General features: G+C 38.2%; 1 protein-coding gene across 7 annotated transcripts in view; it reads left to right on the top strand.

Annotated features, from left to right (window-relative positions):
- Positions 1-16,272, top strand: part of LOC131160538 (crossover junction endonuclease EME1B-like) — a 75,814-nt gene extending 59,542 nt beyond the window's left edge. For 6 of the 7 annotated variants that reach the window (XM_058116327.1, XM_058116331.1, XM_058116328.1 and 3 more), the window contains 2 exons: positions 14,083-14,197; positions 15,245-16,272. In XM_058116327.1, the coding sequence (XP_057972310.1) occupies positions 14,083-14,197; positions 15,245-15,415 (286 nt within the window). In that variant the 3' untranslated portion in view covers positions 15,416-16,272. Of the gene's footprint in view, positions 1-14,082; positions 14,198-15,244 lie in introns of those variants that run through there. The other variant, XR_009138084.1, reaches the window with a different exon arrangement.
- The last annotated feature ends 6,919 nt before the right edge of the window (positions 16,273-23,191 follow it).

The raw sequence follows: 23,191 nt of genomic DNA, 5'->3' as shown, positions 1-23,191 counted from the left end.
ACTTCTTCCGCTCCCCCTTGTCTTGTTGGCAAGTGAGACAAGTTTTGGTATAATCAACTACTTCATCCCGTGTGTGTGGCCAATAATACCTCCCCAGTAGTCCTGTCATTGGAGTCATTCTCCGCGAATACCCCTCAATGAACTTCCTGCAATATTTAGTAAGGCCAAGAAAGGAACGCAACTCCTTCACTGTCATGGGGATCTTCCGTTCTTGAATCATCCTTACCTTCTCCATACCCCTTTGGATACGACTTTGTTCAGCTACATGCCAAGGAATATGTTGCTCCACTGAGCGGAAGAGCACTTCTCTTTCTTCACATCTAAACTGTTTCCTCTCAGCTTGTCGAACACCTTCCGTAGATGCTCTTCATGTTTCCTCTGAAACAACACCGATGCTCCCAACGGTGTTTTGGAAGGGTGAACACATTCCGCTTCCAACTCATTAAGTTGTTTCCCCAACTCTACTATCTCAATAGGCACAATCCGACATTGCCGTTTAGCAGGTGGCAGGAGATAACAACTTGATCTCATGCTCCACAGTCCGTCGTGAAGGCAAATTGTGAGGCAGCTTATCCGGCAACACCTCCTTGTACTCATCCAACACCGCTTGGATGGTTGTAGTCTTCAACTCTTGGCCTACTTCTTTGTCTACCACCACCGTGGCTAGACGTGTCTACTTACCCTGACCCAATCCTTCATTGAGTTGTATGGCTGAAAGGGACTTCCTGTCGTCTCCTTTCATTGCAACGACTTGCACCATGCACGAGTGATCTCCCATCAGACACACAGAACTAGCTGAAGGCATCAGCACTGCCCTCGTCCCCTTTAGGAACTCCATTCCTAGAATGACTGGAAAGTCATCCAATGGCACTGCTGTGAAATTCGCATAACCTTTCCAATGTCCAAGCTTTACAGCCACTTGCTTGGCTACTCCCAGAGTAGGCTGGGCTACAGAGTTAATTGCTTTCATGCGTCCTGTATCCTTCTCTAAGGATAAGTTGAGTCTCCATGCTTCCAACTGCGAAACAAAATTATAAGTAGCCCTTGTATCCACCATAGCGCGGGTACTCTTCCCATTTATCCTCAAGTCCACAAACATTAACTCTTTTGCTCGTGCAACTTTCGGTGTTTTGCTTGCTTTTCCAATGAGCTCATGAGCCGCACTGAACCCACCCTCGGGGCATTATCCTCTTCCTCTTCGCTTTCCAACTCTTTTCCCGAAGTGGAAGCTTGTAAGGCATTGAGTAATCTCTTGTGTTGACACTCACTCACTCTGTGAGATCCACCACACAAGTAGCACAAAATTTTACTCTTCCCTTTTCCATTGGGTGTGTTGAACCCTTGAGACGACGAAGCTTCCTTCGAGGTTGATGATTTAGTGTCGGCTCCCCCACTCTTGGGTTTGCCTTTCTTGAAAGACTTTCCACTGTTTCTCTCTCCGCCAAACCGTTTGGACGAAGAGGTATCATCACCAGCGTAGTCAGTCAAGTGTTCTGCAGCCGCTTGTGTAGTTGGCAAGTCTTGAACTCTTTGCCTATGAAGTTCAGCTCTTGCCCATGGTTTCATCCTCTCTAGAAAATAGAACAACTTGTCCTTCTTTGACATATCTCGAATATCCAACATTAAAGCAGAAAATTGTTTTACATATTCCCAGATCGATCCTGTATGCTTGAGATCTCTCAGTTTTCTCCTTGCATTATACTCAGCATTCTCAGGAAGAATTGGGCCTTGAGCTCTCTCTTCAAGTCTGCCCAATTATCGATTACACACATTTCATTTTCAATTTCTTTGTACTTAGTACGCCACCACAATTTGGCATCACCAACCAAGTACATGGTCGCAGTATCCACCTTTTACCTGTTCTAAGGCCAACCTCACAGCGCGAAAGTACTGCTCCACATCGAACAAGAAGTTTTCTAGCTCCTTGGCATCTCGGGAACCCCCTTACGTCCTGGGTTCTGACACCTTGGTCTTGCTAACTTTTGGAGTGTTGGAGTTCCCCATAGCAAGAACCATAAGATTCACCTTTGCATCCAGATCAGCCATCCGCGACTGCAAAGTTTCAATTGTGTGGCGAAAGTCCTCTGACATGTCGCCTATCACACCTGTTTGATGTTTTTGTGATCCCATCACTTCATCAACAAGTTCTCTCATCTGGCCCACTTCCGCGGCCATAGTGTTAGTTGTTGTCTCAACCTGTGCTTCTAGCATGCTGATCCTCTCAGCATTGTTTGGTACCATGATCACTTACCAAAGCTTTCCAAATCTAACAACGAAGGCAATTGAATTCACGTAGCAACTCAACCTTGGGCTCTGACCAAGTGTTCACAGACTTAGCTTTGATATCAAGTGTCACGGTCCGACTATTTTCACACCCTAGCGAAGTGCTGTGCGGCGCTAGTTAAAGCACTTTTGTTTAACTAGCCAGCCTATCGTTTACCAACATTCATCCACGAAATACTTTCATTGACATTCATTCAAATAGAAGCGGAAACAGTAATCAAAAGTTGTGGCAAGCAAGCAGTAAACATTGAAGCAAACGTAATTCATTAACAACACCTCTGTTGACATTGTGTGCTTAACGAGGGAGGCAAGTAGGCTAAACACGTTGACAATAGCTAGTGAGTTTTACAATGACTGATGAACACTCACCCTTCCCTAAAGAGGTTTTTATGTAATTATCATCCTGGCACTAGGAAACATCAAAGTGACTGAGGAGTCATACTGCCTTATTTGGCATACAAAGACTCTACTAGCAAAAATAACCCTACACTAATATTTACATGATGGAAACCCATCCTAAGCACACAAGATAAGCGGTCACAGGCAAGCATAATGCCCTGAACAAACTTAGCTCGTGACATTATGGCAAGATTTAGAACAATGGTGGAATTACAAAGTCACACTGATGTAGGACAAGCAAGGCCTTGGGAAGATCCATGTTGGAGACTAATTAAGAAGAATTGGATTGATAATTGTTGGGTTTAATTAGTCGTTTATTATGTATTTAGTTTAATTAGTACAATATTATGTGTATTTTGGGGGTTTGTTTGTAATATTTGTGTAAAGTAGGGATAGATTTGTTACATAATGTAGTTTTAGGGGTTTATGTGTAATTTCATGTAAGAGGCTTTCTTATAACTAGTGTGTGAAAGCCATGCTGATTGTTGATGAAATTGAATTATTAATTGAACGTGAGTTCCCCCCTAGTATCCCCTCTCTCCCTTCCCCTTCCTCTATTAATTTCTCCATGGCTGGAGAACCTTGATGCTGCCCCTGCATCATTTGGTATCAGAGCCCAACCATGGTATCTTTCTTCCCTTTCAATTCCTCCATCTTTTCTTTTCAATCTTTTTCCCCCCCTCTTATTCTCTTCTTCCTTTCACCCACTATTCTGCAACTTGTATCTCCCTCTGCTACAACTTCATTCCTTCTCCTCCTCTGTTCTGTAACTTCTCCATCCCTCCCTGCTGCTGCTTCTTCTCTTCTCTTCTTCTTCTTCTCCTTTGGTCTGTAACTTCTCCCTCCCTATCTACTGTCGCTTCTTCACGCACCGGCAAACATACTCCAGCCATCAGCCTTCAAAAATCACTAGTGTCTTGTGTTTTTCTCATCACACCGCCACCACCACTGTGCTCCACACCCACTGATCTGCAGTCGCCTGAAGTTTCATCACTGGAATCTCACCACCGGTGACTTACATGCTTCATGCGCCGGCGAAGCTCGTGAGAAAGTGTCCCACTGCAACACCGCCCATGCCACCAAAAATAGAACCCCACAAAACCCTTCCCCTCAGAATTTCATCGCTGTCCAAGCACCGGAGGACCCCCACGCGCTGGCCAAACATATTTCAGCCATCAGCCTTCTAGAATCACTAGTTTCTTGTGTTTTTCTCAGCACACCACCACCACCACTGTGTTCCACACCCACTGATCTGCAGTCGCCTGAAGTTTTATCTCTGGAATCTCGCCGCTGGTGACTCACACGCCTCATGCACTGGCGAAGCGCATGAGAAAGTGTCCCAGAGTTTTCTACAATTTCCTGTCTCGAGAGAAATTTCCTGCAGCCATGATATTTTGAATTTCTCCACGATAATTTGATCTGTAGCTTGATATTTGATCGGGACACAATATATTGTAAGCAAGCGCAATAATTTTGGCATGAAACCCTAAAAATTGTCACTGCTAGCATCAAGAATCAGGTTTTGTTGCTGTGATTTGTGAGTTTTCTTCATGAATTTGTTTCATTTCAGCAGGACAATCAATATCAAGGTAAATTAAAGATAGTTTTTTGAGAAATTGGGAGTAAGGCTTTTGGGAAATTGTGTTAAGGGATTGAGATATATAGCTGCAGCATGTATATGCATAAATTGAGCAACATGAAGAAAAATCATAGGAAAAAGGAATGCCATTTGCCAAACTTTGGGCACAATTTCAAGCTTTTCAACACCTTTCTCAAATGTAGAGTAAAGGTTTGCAAATTCATTATTGATGGGAGATGTTCAATGAATGTGGTTTCCTTAAATGGAGTCATTGGTATGCAGTTTTATCCAGAACCCCATCGAAAGCCTTATGACATATCTTGGAATGATAACACTACCTTACATGTTTGTGAAAGATGTTTGGTTCCTATCCAAACGGGTGCTTACTTTGATCATGTTTGGTATGATATCATACCTATGAACATTGGCCATGTACTCCTTGGTTCTCCTTGGTTGGATGATTTGGGTGCGACTCAAGGGCTTGAGAACACATATGTCTACCATTGTAATGGGAAGAAAGTCATTTGGAAGTCTGCTCTACCAATTAACCAAGACAAAGAATCTGAGATTATTGATCATGTCGATGTCACCCAACTTAAAGACACCACAACTAAGGCAATGACTGTGTTTGAAGACATCCAAAGTCTTTCAAACATTCCTATTGTAGAGTTTGTCATCCTTGATGAGTTGGTTGATGCTAATTCTCAAGTCAAGTCTGTGGTGTTGCCAATGGAGCGTAGTTTCTTATTCAATCTCTGGCTTTGGAAGAATCCAAGTTTGCTTCTTAATTATGATCCTCCAACACTTCAAAATTTGAGTCCAAATTTTTCTAACTGGGGGAGAGTTGATGTAGCTAAAAAATTTAAGGATTAATAATCCTTTTTAGAAATCGAATGGATTCAATCTTATATATACGCTAGGAAGGTAATCAATACATATTTATTCTAACTTCGAATGGGAAATGCAATGGAGTACTGATGTATACCATGCATCTGAATTTACATATGATAATGAACAAGAAGCAAGACCTTTGGAAGATCCATGTTGGAGACTACTTAAGAAGAATTGGATTGATAACTATTGGGTTTAATTAGTAGTGTTGACATATGTTCAACTTGAATACGCACATCGAAAGCACACAATCAAATACGAAACAATCAACAACCACTAATGCAATCACTCGATGATGAAATATACTTAAGAAACAATCAAACAATACTAAGAAGGATAAAAAGCACACCTAGAATGCACAAGATTTATGTGGTTCGGCAATAGCCTACGTCCATAGGAGCAGCAACCTCGGTTTCACTACGATCAATGTCAAAGCTTCCAACTTTGAAGCTTACACCAAGCTTAAACCTTTCTAGAGTTACATAATGATGTTTATATAACCATCTAATGCCTATAGAAGAGTTCTAGTAAAACTAAACTACACCAATAGTTATCCCCTAGAGAAAAAACCTCTAGATAAGCCCAATCTACAAGGCCCCGAATTCAAAATACGTGATCTTCTCTAAATATGAGCCACATCCCCAACAATCTCCACCTTGGCGAATATTCACCTTTTTGGAAATCTAAAAGCATAACCGCTGCTCCACCCGAGCCTGTAGATTGGGACCTGCCTCCCCTCTAACACTTGGAGATGTGAACCAAGTCCAAACCACATTTGAACTTGACTGTGGTAATATGAACTCCACCTAGTTGAACACCCAACTCTTTAAACGATCCTCTAAACTACAATGCTACCTTGTCAGCCTCAGCCTCTGCCAAGAACTCCGATGTAGTTGCAACCAATGCACCCTGAGATTGTACCTCGGACTTCCAACACTTAGGCCTTCCCACAACGTACCTCGTTGCAAGCCTCTTGTCTTCCAAGTCCCCTGTGTAGTCTCCATCTCCGAACCTCACAACTGACGGAACCCTCTGTTGCTCGCTGATGTACCCAACTGTATTGGCGTAGGAAACCTTTGACATTACTCGAACATTGCCATTTGTCTTTGAGTACTGAGCGGTAGACTGTTTACTTAGATTCACCACCAGTGTACCGGTGACCACTTTAACACTAACCATGCTAAACCTCATCAACACCTGATCCCCAAAACCACCCTAAAAAAATCAAAATTTCCACGTGGTTTTGTCCACACAGCTGCCCTGAGATAACACCAATCTTCCAGCAGCTTTATCCTAGCAATTCTCCAACCCAAGAACACTCTTGGCAGCATTCAAAACCTTCATGTCAACTTCTTTTCTTAACATAGTCCTCGACTAATTTACCTCAGTCGGAACCGTTCTAGCAATTGGCATGTCATTCACATAAAACAGCAGAATTATTGCCCACTTGCATCCTATCTCACTCTCCCACTCTGGGAGCACCACCAACCCCCCTGTCTGATTCTTATACAATACCTCCATCTCCTCCACCATGACGCCTGTCCACCTACCCTTCTCCTAGCCGTGCAATGCCTCTTGAAAGGTAGTAGGATACTTCTTGGTAGTAATGGTTGCATAAGACATTAGATCACATCTGGGAGGTGGCTTGATAAGGCTTTTGAGCCTATTGTGATCCTGTTGGTCTCCTGAGCTCGAACTCCCTGCATTATAACCAACATCATCTTTGCCCTGAGTCGAAAACTCCACCCGCATCACATTCTCCTTTCTGCTCCAGTTTATCTTGTGATACCGTAGGTCTCCTGAGTTAGAACTCCCTGAACTTCTACCCTGAGTCTCTAACTCCATCTGCACAACATGCTTATTGTTGCTACTGTTGCTTTCTGGCACCCGTTTCTCTTCATCTACCTGAGTATGTTGTCCCATGGTTTTAACACCTAAAGCCATGTCTCTACCAATCATCACCTTCTTTGCCATTGGATCACCTAGCTTGAATCCATCTTTCTTGTATACCAGAAAGATGCACTGTCTAGACATAATATCAAGCCTAGATCCCACCTCACTAGAAATGTGCATAGCTGGACCTCCAAAGTCTACCGCATAACCTGTCCAAGCTTCTCGTGCAACTCTCCCATCTAGTGATTCCTTTGGCAATCGATTAACCGAGAAACACGCCATACTCGCTAACTTCACCAAGAAGTCCCATGCAAGCTTTGCAAACACCATGCCCTGCTCACAAAACTACTTGAACACCAGCATACTCAGCAACAATATCTGACTTGATGAACTCTCTCCCGATGTGGTACTCCACCTCAGCCACAAGTTACACCTGGCAATCAACTCCAACTTGTGCCGCATGAGATACCCTCAGAATTTTCGTGATAACCTAATGAAATACCCATGTCCAACCTGTGATGCTGCCCTCACGGGTCCCCAAACATCCACACCAATGTAGTTAAGAATACCCACCGTTTTGTGTGTGGTTACATTACACAAAACAATATTTCTTGACTTAGAACTCTCAGCTATAGCTCCACCTACAACTTTGTTACCCTGTATTGCATAGAGATTCCCTGCTATCCTCTGTCCCTTCATCACCATCAATACCCCATCACACCATCATCGTCTTGCCTTTGGACTTGTAACTATACCCATTACAATCCAAAGCACCCAATGATATCACGTTCTTCCGTAGATCGGATACATGCCTTACCCCACATAACATCCTTACCACACTGTCATACATCTTGAATTAGGCTTTGTTGGGCGTCATGTGAAAAGAACATCCTAAGTATAGGATCCAAGAACCCGTGAGGCATTCTAAGCCTGATGAAACAGTAAGCATCTCACCATCATTGCTCCTTGAGTCCTCTTCAACTACATTCGTAGATTTTGGAGAACCCTATGACATATCGACTTTCCAGTTTTCACCAAATTGATGCTGGAGAATCCTCATCCATGACGTGATACAACACGTCATTGACCAGACATAACCTGATCATGGAAATCATCTTTGCTTCAAGCTCCTTCCAACATGCGTTATTCATGTCGTTCGGCTTCTTTCCATATTACGCCTTCACCATCCCTTGTTGCACTAGTAAGTCCTTCATCCTTCATTGCCAAAGCCCGAAATTACTAATTCCATCGAACTTATTTGCATCGAACTTAATCGAAGAGACCCCAGCCATTGTAGAACTTATAGCTCTGATACCACTTGTTGACATTCGTTTAACTTGAACATGCGCAGCGGAAGCACACAATCAAATACGAAACAATCAACCTCCACTAATGCAATTACTCGATGATGATATATACTCAAGAAGCAATCAAACAATAATAAGAAGAATAAAAAACACAGTTAGAACACAAGATTTACGTGGTTCGACAATAACCTACATCCACAGGAGCAGCAACCTCGGTTTCACCATGATCAATGTCAAAGCTTCCAACTTTGAAGCTTACTTGAAGCTTACACCAAGCTTAAACCTTTCTAGAGTTACATAATGATGTTTATATAACCATCTAATGCCTATAGAAGAGTTCTAGTATAACTAAACTACATCTATAGTTATCTCCCAGAGAAAAAAAATCTCCAGATAAGTCCAATCTACAAGCCTCCAAATTCAAAATATGTGATTTGCTCTAAATATGAGCCACATCCCCAACAAGTAGCTTATTATGTATTTAGTTTAATTAGTACAGTATTATGTGTATTTTTGGGGTTTGTTTGTAATATTTGTGTAAAGTAGGGGTGTACTTGTAACGTAATGTAGTTTTAGGGGTTTATGTGTAATTTCATGTAAAGAGGCTTTCTTATAAATAGTGTGTGAAAGTCATGCTGTAGTTAGTTGATGAATTTAAATTGTTAATTGAACATGAGTTCCCCACTAGTATCTCCTCTCTCCTCCCTTCCCCTTTCTTCTAATTTTTCTATGGCTGCAGAACCTTGATGCTGCCCCTGCATCACACACTTCAAAACAATGTGCTAAAATGAGCAATTTAAATTGTCGAGGCATAATCCTAATTACTTGCTCTCAATTTGGGACAGAAATAATCGTGTCTTCTTTGATGTTTTGAAAGCCAGATCTGAAACCTAGAAAGCATCTATACCGACATGAGACACAAATACGACATGGTACGGACATGGCAATGTGGCTGTTTCAAAAGAAAAAAAAGAGGACATGACACGGAAGAGATACGTTAATTAATGTATATAGTGTGTATATATATATTTAGGCGTGCTTTCCTTGACAAATATTGTGGTAATTTTGATTTAAAATGAAATATAAGCCCCATTCATGCAAATTTATCAATTACACACTTTACAAACTAGTACAATCATCAAACTAAATTCATATTATAAAATATTGGTCCAACAACACAAAAACCAACTCAAGAGCATGGCTGATGGTGGGCAACGGCCATGGCTGATGATTAAAATTCTAATCAATGTTCTGATTAATTCTGATGGTTCTATAATTGATTCTCCTGAGGACATTAAAAAGGAGTTGGTAGCTTACTATGCAAATTTATTGGGTTCTAATAACAAGGAAATTATTCCCTGTAACCTCTCTTTTTGAAGGAACTCTTGAATTTCAGTTGTTCTGATGAGCATTAAGGCTATCCTAACTAAGAAAATTGATAAAGATGATATAAGAAGGATGATGCTTTCTTAAGTAGGTGAACTGCACGAATTTGACACTGGTTCGAAAGTGCCTCGATTCTACTTCTGAAGCTGATTCAGGCCCGTTGCTTGCTGTCAGTGTTTCAAAAGGCTCAATTGAGGCTCCCCTCAAGGCAAGGAATGCCTAAAACGCCTTGAGGCTCAACCTAAAATACCAAATTCCAAAAAGGCTAACGCATTAACACATTTTTACAAAAGGCATGCTTTTTGCGCCTTTTTTGGTTGAGCCTTAACGCATTTTGGGTGTGTGATTGTCAAGTAAGAATTGGTTAAAAAATTTTAACTACATGTTTGTATAAAAAAAATCTCATAATATGAGTTGATTTTTAGAACTCTTGAACCTTAGTCTTTCCAAAATAATAGAGAGTTGTATCTTAGATCATGAAAATAGTTTGGACTTTGTAATAGTATAGCTATCTCTTGTCATGATTATGTCATGTATTCAAGTTAGCAATTTTTGAATAGCCAACAAGTAGTTTGCAAAGTATATATATAATTTTTCTTTCTTACATTATATTTTTGATTTTCTTAATTTTTCCTTGTTTTTAAAATATATAAAATTTATTTACATTTTTTTTTATCTTAAAAATAAATTTTTAGAAGGCTTATGCCCCAATGCCTTAAGGCTTTCGCCTTGCCTCTTAAGGATTAAAATGCCTCACTCCCTTACACCTTTGCCCTTTAAAATATTGCTTGCTCTAGTATCATTTATAAATGTATTACCATGATTTTCACTAACACATTGCAATAATGCTTAGAAGCTTTTATTTAGCTCTAATCAAACCATGGTTATTAAAATTGCAATCATAGAATTGCAGATTCACTCAAATGATCTAAGTCGCAACAAAAATCAGAATCAAGTAAAATCGTGGTACCACGTAAAAGAATTGGTAGAAACAGAATTGTAGAATTGTACCAATCCTGTTTTGTTACCTAGATTGGTTTTTTTTTTTTTTGGGTTTTAATAATGAGGCCCAATACACGTTTTTTATTGCCCCAAAGGCCCCATAAGGTTTATGTTTGGCCCAGAGTCTTTAAAAATTGAGGCAAAATAGCTCCCAGGCTCCCTGGAGCTTGACACCTCAGTCCTCTACTCTTTGAAGTTTAGCAGCCCAACACCTAAATTTCTCTCCTGTTTGACAACTAGAGCCCCCTCCATCTAGTAACTAGTGTTCGATCAGCAGTTCTTTGGTGTTCAACAACCAGAGTTCTTGTTGTTCGACAAAAACTCAATCCTCAGTCCTCAATCCTCTTCTTTCTTTGGTGTTTGACAAGAACAACTCAGTCCTCTTCGACCCAGAGTTCTTTTCATTCAATCAGCAGCAGCAGAGAAAAGAGCCAAGCCAGCAACCCAGCTGAGCTGCAGTGGTATGCTTCGAAACAGATCTGCTTCTTGAAAAGCTTCAAAAAAGACTCAACAGTGAGCTATGTTTTTCTATTTTTTTCTTACTCTTCTTTTTTATTGTCTGAACTTTTTAATAGTTTTATTGTATTTTTAACTACACTTACCAAGCTTTCAGTCTTAGACTTGTCATAAAGTTCCACATATAATTTTTTAATATTTCTTTTACACTGAAAGTAGAATCTTATGATTCTCAATCTGATTCTACGATCCGATACTGGGGATCCCTCCAATGATCCCACTTTGGATCCAATTCTGACAACCTTGAATCAAACAGCTTTGTGAAGGGTAGATCTATGCAGAACCGCTTCTTGCTGGCCCAGGACCTCCTCCATAATTACCATTTAAATTAAGGGAGTCCCAGTTTGGCCATAAAAGTGGACTTGAAAAAACAAGGGTTCTGATTCAGTGAACTGGGGTTTTATTTTTAAAGTGCTTGAAGCTATTGGCACTCCTTTGGGTCAGTGGATGTGTGCCATTTTAATGGATCTTTAGATGGGTTTTTCAGGAGTAATGAGGGGTTTAGACTGAGATTCCCATTCCCACTACTTTTTGTTATTGCTATGCAGGTGCTGACTAAAATGTTGGTCCTGGCACTTCTAAAGGGAAACTCAAGTTTCACAGTAGATGCAGGAATATTGGCCTAACTAACTTGTGTTTTGCAAATGAGCTGCTTATCTTTTTAACGATTGAGATTTAGCCTAGTGGGACTTGAGGCTTGCTGCTGCTGCTGCTGCTGTTGTTGTTGATTGAGATTTAGCCTTTGCAAGGAGCACCAAATATTCCCCGGATGCTTTTGTCTGTGTTCTTGCCGCCAAATCAACCCTCTGAAGTCTTCAGTTGTTTCTACTGGTTTAATTGAGGAGTCGAAGACATAATTTTTTTGAGTCTTTTGGGTATGTCTGAGGGCACTCTTCCTGTTAAGTATGAGTCTGCCCCAGGTTACCAAAAGAGTCGGTGAGGATGATTATTTTCTATTGATTGAGAGAATTGCCAGAAGATTGCAGGTTATTAACTCTGCTGATGAGCATACATAATTAGTAGGGTTCATTTCTTGTTTTACCTTCTGTCATCAAAGCTCTGGAATAAAAGTTTGAAGCCTTTGTGGAAGAATACTGATTCGTGTACTTCTAGCTGCAGCATTAGTTGGGATAAAGTTTATAACCCTCATTCAGAGGGTGGTTTGGGCATTAGAAATTTGTGGGAGCTGAGAGAGGCTTATGCAGCGAAGCTTCTTTGTCTTCTCTGCTATGGCTCTCCTGTTCTCTGGATCAAACGGGTTTAGGCTACAAGCTTAAAGACAAGTATTTGGGCAATAAAACCCCCCAAGTTGTACCAGTTTCTAGAAGAGTGTCCTACGTGTTAGAAGTAAAGTTTTTTTTCATTTCAAACATATTATTGGGGATGGTTGTAAGACTTCTTTATTTTTTGACAGTCATCATCCTTTTGGGCTCTATGCATCATATTTGGTCAAAATGTTCATCATGAAATCTTACCTCCCCTGGAAGCTTAGGTGAGTAAGAAAAGGAGCTGGTGATGGTCTAGAAGATGTTCCACTTTAGTTACTGCCATCAAAGAAGCCTGAATTTTGAGCCTAATCCCACTGCTCTGGACAAAGTGCTTGTAGGTGATTCTTCTGTTTTGAACCTTGTTTCTGCTTCAGAGTTAAATAGGGAGAGGGGGGCTGCTATTTCTTAGCCAAAAGTAATCTGGTTCAAAGGCTGCATTCCAAGGCATGCCTTAATATTAGAGCTTGCTTCCTGGATTAGACTTTAAACCCTTGATCATATTTGATAATTGGAATAGAAACATCTCCTGGATCTGTTTGTTCTGCAAAAATGAGGCGGAACCAAGGAACTGTCTTTTCTTTAAATGTTGGAGCAGAAAAAACTACTGAAGCGTCTGAAGGTCTTGCACCCAGATATACTGTGGAATGAAGAAATTGAAGCTACTGAACCATCTGTTGTCTTTGTTGCTTGTCTCGATCACTTATGGAGGACTAGAAACAGATTAGTCTCTGAAAATTTGACTGCTAAGACTGATGAGGTTGCTTTTAGTGTTGAGGATATCAAATGTTTCATTTCAGGTCCTAGTAAGTTTGGTTGGTTCTGTTTCTTTCCTTTGTTCTGGTGAGGCTCTTTTGTTTTTCCTGTTTGGAGCTAATATTGCTTCTTGCCTTTTTCTGAGATTTTTTTTTTGTATTTTTAATTAATTGTTATTAATGTGCACTTAGTCTTAAATCCTTAAAATGCCAATTTTGTTCTTATATTAGAATTTTTTCTTTATTTAAAATTTCAATAATTCTTATTCATGAAAGTCCAAAAACTTTTAAGTGACAAATTTTCTAATCGTTGTTTAATTTCTCATTCTAAAATTATTTAATATTAAAATGCTAAATTTTTTCTTAAGACCATGGATGGAATTATCATTCAAAAATTTTTAAATTTCACACAATAAATTTTTAGGCAATCATAAAAAAAATGTTATAAAAAGGCGAATCATCATTTTAAAAGTTTAAACATTTAAAATGAATTTTTTTGTAAGATTAAGCTAAAAAAAATATTTTGCATAGAGGCAACAATGTCAACTAACTACGAAAGGGTTTACAACAAAAAATTAGACTTGAAGGGAAGATGTTGCAGATTCAAAAACTTAGGGGTTAAAGGTAAACCTCAGAAGCCTCAAGGGAGGTTGCTGCAGTTTGCCCTATATATATATATATATATATATATATATGGAGTAAAGCTTTTTAGGCTTTTCTCATGCATCCATAGCTTGTTTTGATGTCTATTTGTTATCTGATTGCACAATTGCCCTTGCATACCTGAATATACTTTGTGCGGTCAGGTTAAAAGCGCTGGTAGCCATCCCAAAAGTACAACCACGGTTCGCTATTGCTATATGGAAGAAATATCCAACCATGAAATCCCTTCTGAGTGTTTACATGGACCCCAGTAAATCGGTATGTATTCTCAAGCTATGTATTGACTGTCTCTGTGATGCACATTGTCACTATTTGATTGATGGAAAGCATCGTTGAAATACATATTTACAATGTTTAATTTGTTAGCCACCTATTTGGTTGCATTTGTGTGTGTGTTTTCCCCTTTCGTCCTGGAAAATGATAGAGGGAGTAACCAGTTCATGGCAATCTATCCATGACATGTCCTGGAGCCCAATCTGCTGGGGAGCCAATTCAAGAAGTGGCCTAGGGCCCTAGACTGAAAAAACTAAGGGGGCTCTCATGGGGAGGCATGCTCTTTATGGGGTTAGCCACATCATGACCCACGCCCTGAAGGAGGTTGGAGGGGAGCATATATAACAAGCACTTGATATCTGGGAGTAATCACATCTTGTTCATTTTGGAACTTTAGCTGTTTCAGAAGCGAAAATACTGTAAGGGTATATTTTGCTGAGTTCCATGTGAGCAGCTGGGAAGGAATTTGAAGGAGAAAGGAACCCAACCATTTCTTGTTTTCTGTAACATGATTTAAAGAATTTTTGTAAAGTGGGCACTAGTAGGACAACGTAATGAACTCCTAATAAATTGTGGTGTCTTATTGTATTGGAAGTGACAGATATAAAAGAATCCTAATATTGTAGGAACAGGGTATGTTATGTAACCTTTGTTGAGTGGGTGGTATGATGCCGCATTACGATGAATGGGTCAAAGTCATTAAAAAACAATGGTATATCCCCACAAATTGTGAAGTTAAAGTTGATATAATATCCCACCCAGTGTTCAAGGTCTGTTGGGACAATGAATATCTTCTACTCTTCTCTTTCTCTAGTTGGTTTGTTGGAAATTCCACTTGTGAGAGTTGTCCCACATTGGAAAATTAAAGGATGAGTGGCGTATATATATGGTTGGACTCAAGTTTTAATAGTTTAAGCTTTTGGGTTAAGTTGGTTCTCACCCATGTATATTAAGGCTGTGTGAAGGATTCCCAATTCTAACATGGAGCAATGGTGAGAAATAATTTGGTGTTTGTTTTTATCAAATTGACAGGTGCATGAGAAAGAGTTTCTGCTGAAGGATTTGACTACAGAAGGCTTGCTTGGCGGTGATAGAAGATTAGGCGAGATTTGTTCCAAGAGAGTGTACAGAATACTCATGGCTCAGAGTGGGAGTATCAAAACGGATGATGTTGAGGATGGTGCTGATTTTTTCACGCATTAATTTCAAAAATAAATTCCAATGGCAATTCCTTGAGATCATCTCCAATTGGATGAGCAAAAGTAGAGCTGGTGACATGCCCCACCAGTTCCTGTTTCTTGCTGCTACACTTTCTATTTCAGCACAGTTGATGAACACGAATATTGCTTATCGCGTCAGCTCTGTTCGAGCAGTGACCTGTATCCAGTCTATGAATCAAGTGGCGATGAGATTGACCCTTGTGCTCCTAATCAGCGAATCAGATTGGATGGAGTTGAAAAAAGAGTGGTGTTTGTTTGGGGGCTGTTATGGAAATCTGGAGGCATTCCATCTCCAGATATATGTAACCCACTTGGAGGAATCCCCTAGCTATTCTATTCTATTCTGTTCCATCGTTGGTGAAGCATGTCTGAAATTCTGAGGTTGCTGTCCTTGTGCAGCAATACTTTCTACTGTGGCAGTGCGCACCATCAGCATCTAAACCATTTATTCTAGTGTGCATCTGTTGTGGACACCACATGGGGCTGGCCGCTGGTGGAACCAGCAGACACGCCCACCTTCTCCAAGTCATTTTTCAAGTACAGAATACACATTTTAGAGCCTGGGGCGCATTTGGAGATTTGTGTGATCTATCGGCAGTCAAGTCCGTTGATTCATCCACAATTGTTTGTAATCCTTCATAAATCTGATTTTTACTTTTTAGATTCGTGTGAGCTTTCAGCTATTAAATCCATCAACTCACTGATATGAAGTTCCATTGTAATCTTCATCATTATTACCAGTTTATCACTATTATTACTACTACTACTACATTAACTGATAACTTTTCGTGCTAGTTTAATGAATGAGAAAGACTTTGAGACACTCGGATTTAGAACCCATCAATATTGTATTATTGCTTCATTCCACACGAGGTACGTATGCTTTTGGGGTTTATAATGTTGATCTTATATTATTGGTATAGGTCCCAATCTGATTAGCGGATTTCAAATCTTAAGTCAATGGATTGTTATCCTCCCCAAACCTTTCTAATGAAGGATATGGGAGGACAAGTTTTATGGTAAAAACCTGGGGCGTGTTTGGTTTGTTACAAAAATTAAACAAGTGCCGCTCCCCCGCCCCCGCCCTTGCTGGGGGGGCGGGTTAGGGCGGGGGCTGGTTATTCCTATAAACAATCTCTTTTAGGGAGCTCAATTATTAGTTCGATTTTTTTCCCTAAAAGCTCAACAAAATAAATGAAAATCAGTTTTGAAAATATCCTACCAAACATGGTTCTGTGTTGTTTATATTGTTTAACGTTTTAATTTTATTTTCAAAAACAAGAAAGAAAATTCTGAAAATGACAAAAAACTCGTTTTCCCATCCTCTGATCTGATGTATAGACTAAAAAAGAACTTGGAAAGAAGCTAAAACATGATACGGCAATGCTTTTCACAAAGTGAGAGTGGGAACACTTTAATTGGGGTTGCTAATCTATATTAAATTATTAGGGCTGATTAGAGAGAGGCTTCTTGAACTTGGCACTCACAAAGTCAAAATGGGCTCTTATGCTATTTTGATGTTGTTTATTCCCAAAATACTTATGAGAACCTTAGAGAGGATATTTAGATATAGTTGTACATCCATCATTATATATATATATATATATATATATATATATATATATATAAAATTCAAATTTTTTTTAGTAAACTTGTTCGATTTAGTTTGACATGCTGAACACGTTAACGTACTTGATGAATCATTTTGTCAAACAAAAAAAAATTTATGTAGACATTTACTCGATATCTCAAATTTCTTTTTGGAAGATATATTTTTTTATGAAGAATTTGTCATGATATATCGGATCCATGCTTAATGTCATGAAAAATAGATTCGGATTTTATTCCTTCATTTAATTAATATTGTTGGTAACTTGTATAGTTTAGTTTCTTTAACTCTATTCAAGAATTATCCAATAATACATCTCTCGCAACGAGATATACCTACATAGTAATTGAATTTAATTAAGAAGGTTAATTAGGTATTGACTCGGTTAACCGGATATTAGATTTAGTAACACTAATCAATAACAAGCCTAATATAATTTAAGAACATGAAAAAACTATTTAAGACATTTGCTCTTTATAGGTTCGATATTAATAAATATAAAAATAATTTATTACTTGAAATACAAGCACGGGGGTCTTTATGTAATTTTCCCCATTAATAATATTTTTAGATGAATTGAGCCTCTTTGGCCTTCACCCAATCAATAACCCCCAACAGTGATGGGCCCCACCACTTGATGATGATGCCCACTTGAGAGGCGTGAAGGAATATTTCCCTATTTCACATTTTCACCACCCCACCTATGGAGGGCTGGATGACGTGGTGCACTCTGATTGAATGAGCTCATCATCACTGTCTGTCTACTAATCACAATATGCCATGTCATCCCCCGGACGGCTCCTCCCCAAAGCTAATGTCCAATTTGTCAATGTAATTTTTATTTTTTCATAAGTTGTATATTATACGTTAGTATGATTACAAGATTAAAATTATGTCAGTGAAAATAAAGTTTTTTATTTTTCAAATTGGCAAAAATCTTATTATAGAATCATCGTGCTAAAAAAATTGAAAACTGTTTAATTACAAAAAAAAGAAAAAGAAACTTTTTGTTTTTTAATTTTAAAAGTTTTCAAGTAATTTTTAAGAAATTTTACTTTATTTTTTAATTTTCAAGATCTGTGTTAAAAATATAATTTTTTTTTAAATGTCCAATTTTTTTTATTTTTATATTTTAAAACAATCACAAAAAGAAAACTTTTTTTTTTTTTCCTTTCTTTCTAATTTTGTATAAGGTAATATTTGGAGTTATAGATTTTATGACTTGAATTTGCATTTGTGTTTATTTAAATGAAAATTTAAATGTAATTTTTACAAATTAAAGTTTGGTATGCGAATTCCATACTCTTACATGTAAAAAAAGAGTTAGAAATGTAGAAAAATAATGAAAAATATTTTTTAATATTTTTTTTATATCAAGTCATTTTTTTTTTCACTTTTTTCTAACTGCATAAAAATTAGAAATATTTTTATTAGTTTATTCCTTTTTACATTAAAAAATGATCAATAATTTTATATAAAAAAAAATTAAAAATGAATCTTCCCTTGAATTGTGCACAAACCAAATGGGTGCCTAAACATGCTAAATCTTATTTTAGAAGTCATGGGCCTCATGGCATTCCCACGCTCCATTACTTGACTTTCTGCAATTTATCTCCAAAAATAATAATAATAATAAATAATTTTATTGGGTGCCCATTTTTCCCTAGTCACATGACAAACTCCAAAAGGGTATTAGGGTATCCCTACAAGTTATAGGGTACGCGCCAGGGTAACCCTCCACCCCCAGGATCCCACTGCTCATGCCTCATGGGGGTAAAAAGGAAAAGGGTGTGTGTGTATGAGAGAGAGAGAGAGAGAGAGAGAGAGAGAGTTGGCATATGATGTGTGTAGGTAGGTATCAGCCTAGAGAAAGACTTTGGTAGTATCAAAACTTTTTGGCACCCTTTGATGTAAAATTAAAGGCTCACACCCCAGTAGCTCAATTAGCCATAGCCACAGTCAGCCCACAACATTTGTGTCTCCCATGTCCATCATCATCATCATCATCATCATCATCATCATCATTCATCATACATCATTCATCATTCGTTCCACTTGGTCCCCAAACTTTTCTTCTCTCTCTGCATGCAATTTCTTAACCCTACACAGACGCGCGCGCACACACGCACACATATATATAATAAGCAGAGGGTGGGTCGGTGTGCGGTGGCGATTTTGATTTTGAAGTCGAGAGAGAGCTAGCTAAAGACTGTATATCTTGTAGCTTTTATAGTTAATTAATTAAAAGTGTTTGATATTAATGGAGAAGTGCAAGTCGTTTCCAGAGTATTCGTACGCAGAAGCAAGGTTTGGGATGGAAGAACGCTCCAAATCCTACAGCTTCAATGGGCCAAGCGGGAACGTGAATGATGGATTTGCAGCATCAACCAACCCAGAGCTGCAGAGAAGGAAGAGGGTTGCTTCCTACAACATGTACTCCATGGAAGGCAAGCTCAAATCCTCTTTCCGCAACAGCTTCAAGTGGATCAAGAACAAGTTCTCTGATGACTTCACTTCTTAATTATCAATTATCGTCTCTCTCTCTCTCTCTCTCTCTCTCTCTCTCTCTTAATTGGTCTCTCTCCTTTTTCCCTGCCCCCTTTTAATTTGTCCCGTCTCTCTTTGTTGTGCCTTTGTTTTGTTTTTAGATTTTTTGTTCTTGGTTTTTGTTTTGGGGGCCAGAGTGAAAGCCTTCCTTTTGTGTTAATTTGCAGAATTCATGGGAGTACGTATAAAGCTTGAGATAGATTTTGATGCGTTTGGTTAGTTCTCTGTATATATATGACCCAGATCAACTCCTTGATTTATGTTTCATTTGGTTGCTGAGAAAAATTTGAAGTTCGGAAATGAATTGCAGACAGATTTGTACACTTGGTTAGAGTGCGGAGAATTAAATTAAATGGCAGCATGCATGATACCCGACCCACTTATTACAGTATGTGGTCTGGATTGCTCTGTCAAGTCCCAAAATATAATTTACCCGTTAGTTAATCTCATCCAGTCTGGTTTTGAAAGCTTGAATTCAAGTAATTAGCCTGTGTTGGGATTTGATTGAGTTGATTGGGCTTGTCTGTATTAAGAATTTAAGATTTTGAATTGAGATAATCACCTCTTTGCATATGATCATACATGATTTTCAATTTCATCCTCTGGTTTCTTCTTGACGTTACTTTCCATCTTGGGTTCCCTGATCATCAAATACGGTTTTCAGTAATGGTTCTGTGGTCCAAAGAATGGGAGGTGGAAAGGCCATATGCTGTCTACAACCTCTCCATGCTCCCATTAAATAACTTGAATTAAATAAGAGGCTAATGGAAAGCAACATGAAACCACTTCACCCATCTCTGTGTGCGTGTGCGTGCGTGTTCTTATCAGTACAGTTTGCAATTTTCCGGGAAAATCCCACCATCTTGTTCTCACTTGGTACCTCTTCCATTCATCTTTAATTATATGTATGTTCTTAATCTGCCGCTTGACTTAACTTTCTCGGTTCAGGTGTATGACCATTTTATGGATATGTTTTCTGGACTGCCAAACACAATCTTTCCTAAATATGCTTTATGTTTTAGTTTTCATATGTTCAATTCTAGTTGCGGGATTCAAGCAGGAGCATATATGCTAGCATCGAGTTCATGATGTTGGCAACTGTGTGGATGAGCTAGTGAACATTTTGGAAGTATGCAGTCCAAGTAAAAACAGAAATAGAAAGAACATGCTTTCATTATTGATTTGGTATTAGTGTCTTCTTTAATTTCTTTTCCCTAAGCAAATCAACTGCTCATGATCTTTACTACCAAATAAAAAATTTAAAGAAAAAATTTTGATCATTTTTCCGGGGATCTTTTTCTAGTTTGTCCTCATGTGGACCTCTATTTATTGCAACTACTTCTATTTTAGGACAACAAAATCAATTATAGCTTGCAAGTAGAATGTTGGCAATGGGATACTTCTCGTCTCTTGTACATACTTTTCAAAAATTAATATAAGCTCGATTAAACCTTAAGGTTAGAGAGGCGAAAGCCCTACTCGGAAATTTTTATTTTTACAGCAAGAAATATGTAGATTTTCTATTATGCATCAATGACTTTAATGTATTGGTCATCCGACCTAGCATAGCGAGTGATTCTATGGTCAAGTTTCTAATCAATACTTATTATTTATTGCATCTTCCGAGCATCATTATTAGATGTATAACCCTATATTTATATGATAATAGTTTTTTAGATTAAAAAATAAAAAATTCAAAGTAGTTTTTGAATATTGGATGGTCTATTGTTGGCTATCCATTGGTAGCAACTTGTTTGTCATGGAGGGGCCACAAACTAAACCATATAAACAATTGCGTATTTTGAATTAAACCTACGTGGAGGAACGATCCATCATAAGTATTTCTCGGCCCGTGTTATCGTAAGTGTATGTGGCACAGAAGGAGCCTTGTGTTTGACCATTTTATCGGAGTTTTGACTATTTTGCCTCCATCCTAATTTTTTTTTCTTTGATATCTTTAAAATTATTTTTAGATTAAAATATAATATTTTAACAAACTTTAAAGGGTGGAAAAAAAAAATATTAGGGTTGTGCTTGGGCTCTTTATTTTAGGCTAACATTGTCCAAAAAAAAAACCAATGATAGCATTTCATAAAAATAAATATACTCACTGGACAAGCTTATGAAGTCTTATATGACTCGGAAGTCATTAAATACACTGCAATATGATTAGTCTAATCTTGCAAAATTAGTTTGAATTTAATTTAATTTTGTAGTAAAATTTGCATATGGCATTCCAAAAATGAATGTACATTAGTTGGCTATGGTTATTGTGAGGACTATATATCAATCAATCGCTTTGTATTTTGCTTTATATCATTATTCCATGTCTAAATCATATTTATTGATATGATTTTTACCTCAAGTACTTATATTTAGTACTTTTCACAGTAAGTACTTTCTCTTGCTATCATGAAAGAGTGAAACACAAAAGAGTGACATCCTCTGCCATGCAAGCTGCGACTCATTTAATATAAAGCTAGCATTCATGTTGGTTGGCTACAAAATTTATTTTCTAAGAAAAATTAGAGATAAAATAACTAGGAACATGTACAAGTTAAAATATTGAGTAGCCAGAAATATATTGAAAAAGGGCGAAAAATCATTGAGCATATATTTACCAGTGCAATGATAGTTGATCCATTGACCAAAAGATTCAACCTAATATTTTCTAAGTATAGTGTTGAAAACATAAGTATTTTTATATTCTTTTGAAGTACTTGGTTAGCGGGAGAATAAAAGCGGCATGGTGGCTAAATCCTTTTTAAGTGGGTGGATGGATGGTCTATAAATGTTTGGGTATAACCACTTACCTAAATAAATTAATTTTAGTTTGGCATATTTGTTTATTTCTATCTATGCATTTGCATGAATACATATGCACCTGTGTGTATGAATCCATATATATATATATATATATATATAGGAGGCACAGAATAGTCGTGATAGGTATTATTATGGCTTAGATATTAATATGTATGTCTCAAAGCATAGTAGATGTCATATGACAGATAGGGTAATATTGGGATGTAATATAATATTGATATGACATAAGATGTCTCATTGGAGACATGGATTGTTGTGTTGGCTTTATGGGGAGTCAACAGTCAACCCTGCTTTGAGAGCAAGAACCTTGCTCTGAGAGCTGGGCCCCAACTCAACAGTACTTGGTGTGCCAGCTCGTTGGCACCAAAAATGGTGCAATCCCTTATGGGTGCCTACCAGACCGACGCCAGATTTTTTCGATGTCTTAAAGAAGACCTAAAGTGACCCTAAGACACTCATATATGCATAAATATATATATATATATATATATATATATATATATATATATAGTTATATGGAAAGAGTGATCACATAAGTAAATAGAATCGAAATGCACTTAAAATGCATGTTTGGTCGATCGTACTTTATAAGTACATATCTGTTGGTTGACCGAATCGGTGATTGGGTCAACTGTTTGACCATTGCTCGGTCGACTGAGCCATGCCCAGTTCATTTTATCCGGTCGACCGAACTTCCTCTGAGTCAACTATTTGATCAGACGGTTGATCGAGCCCAAATGCTACGCCAACCGCTTGGTCGACCATGTTCCCACGTGT

This window comes from Malania oleifera, chromosome 7 (assembly GCF_029873635.1).
Source record: "Malania oleifera isolate guangnan ecotype guangnan chromosome 7, ASM2987363v1, whole genome shotgun sequence".
Taxonomy (NCBI): domain Eukaryota; kingdom Viridiplantae; phylum Streptophyta; class Magnoliopsida; order Santalales; family Ximeniaceae; genus Malania; species Malania oleifera.
This window is presented reverse-complemented; position numbering and strand designations above follow the sequence as displayed.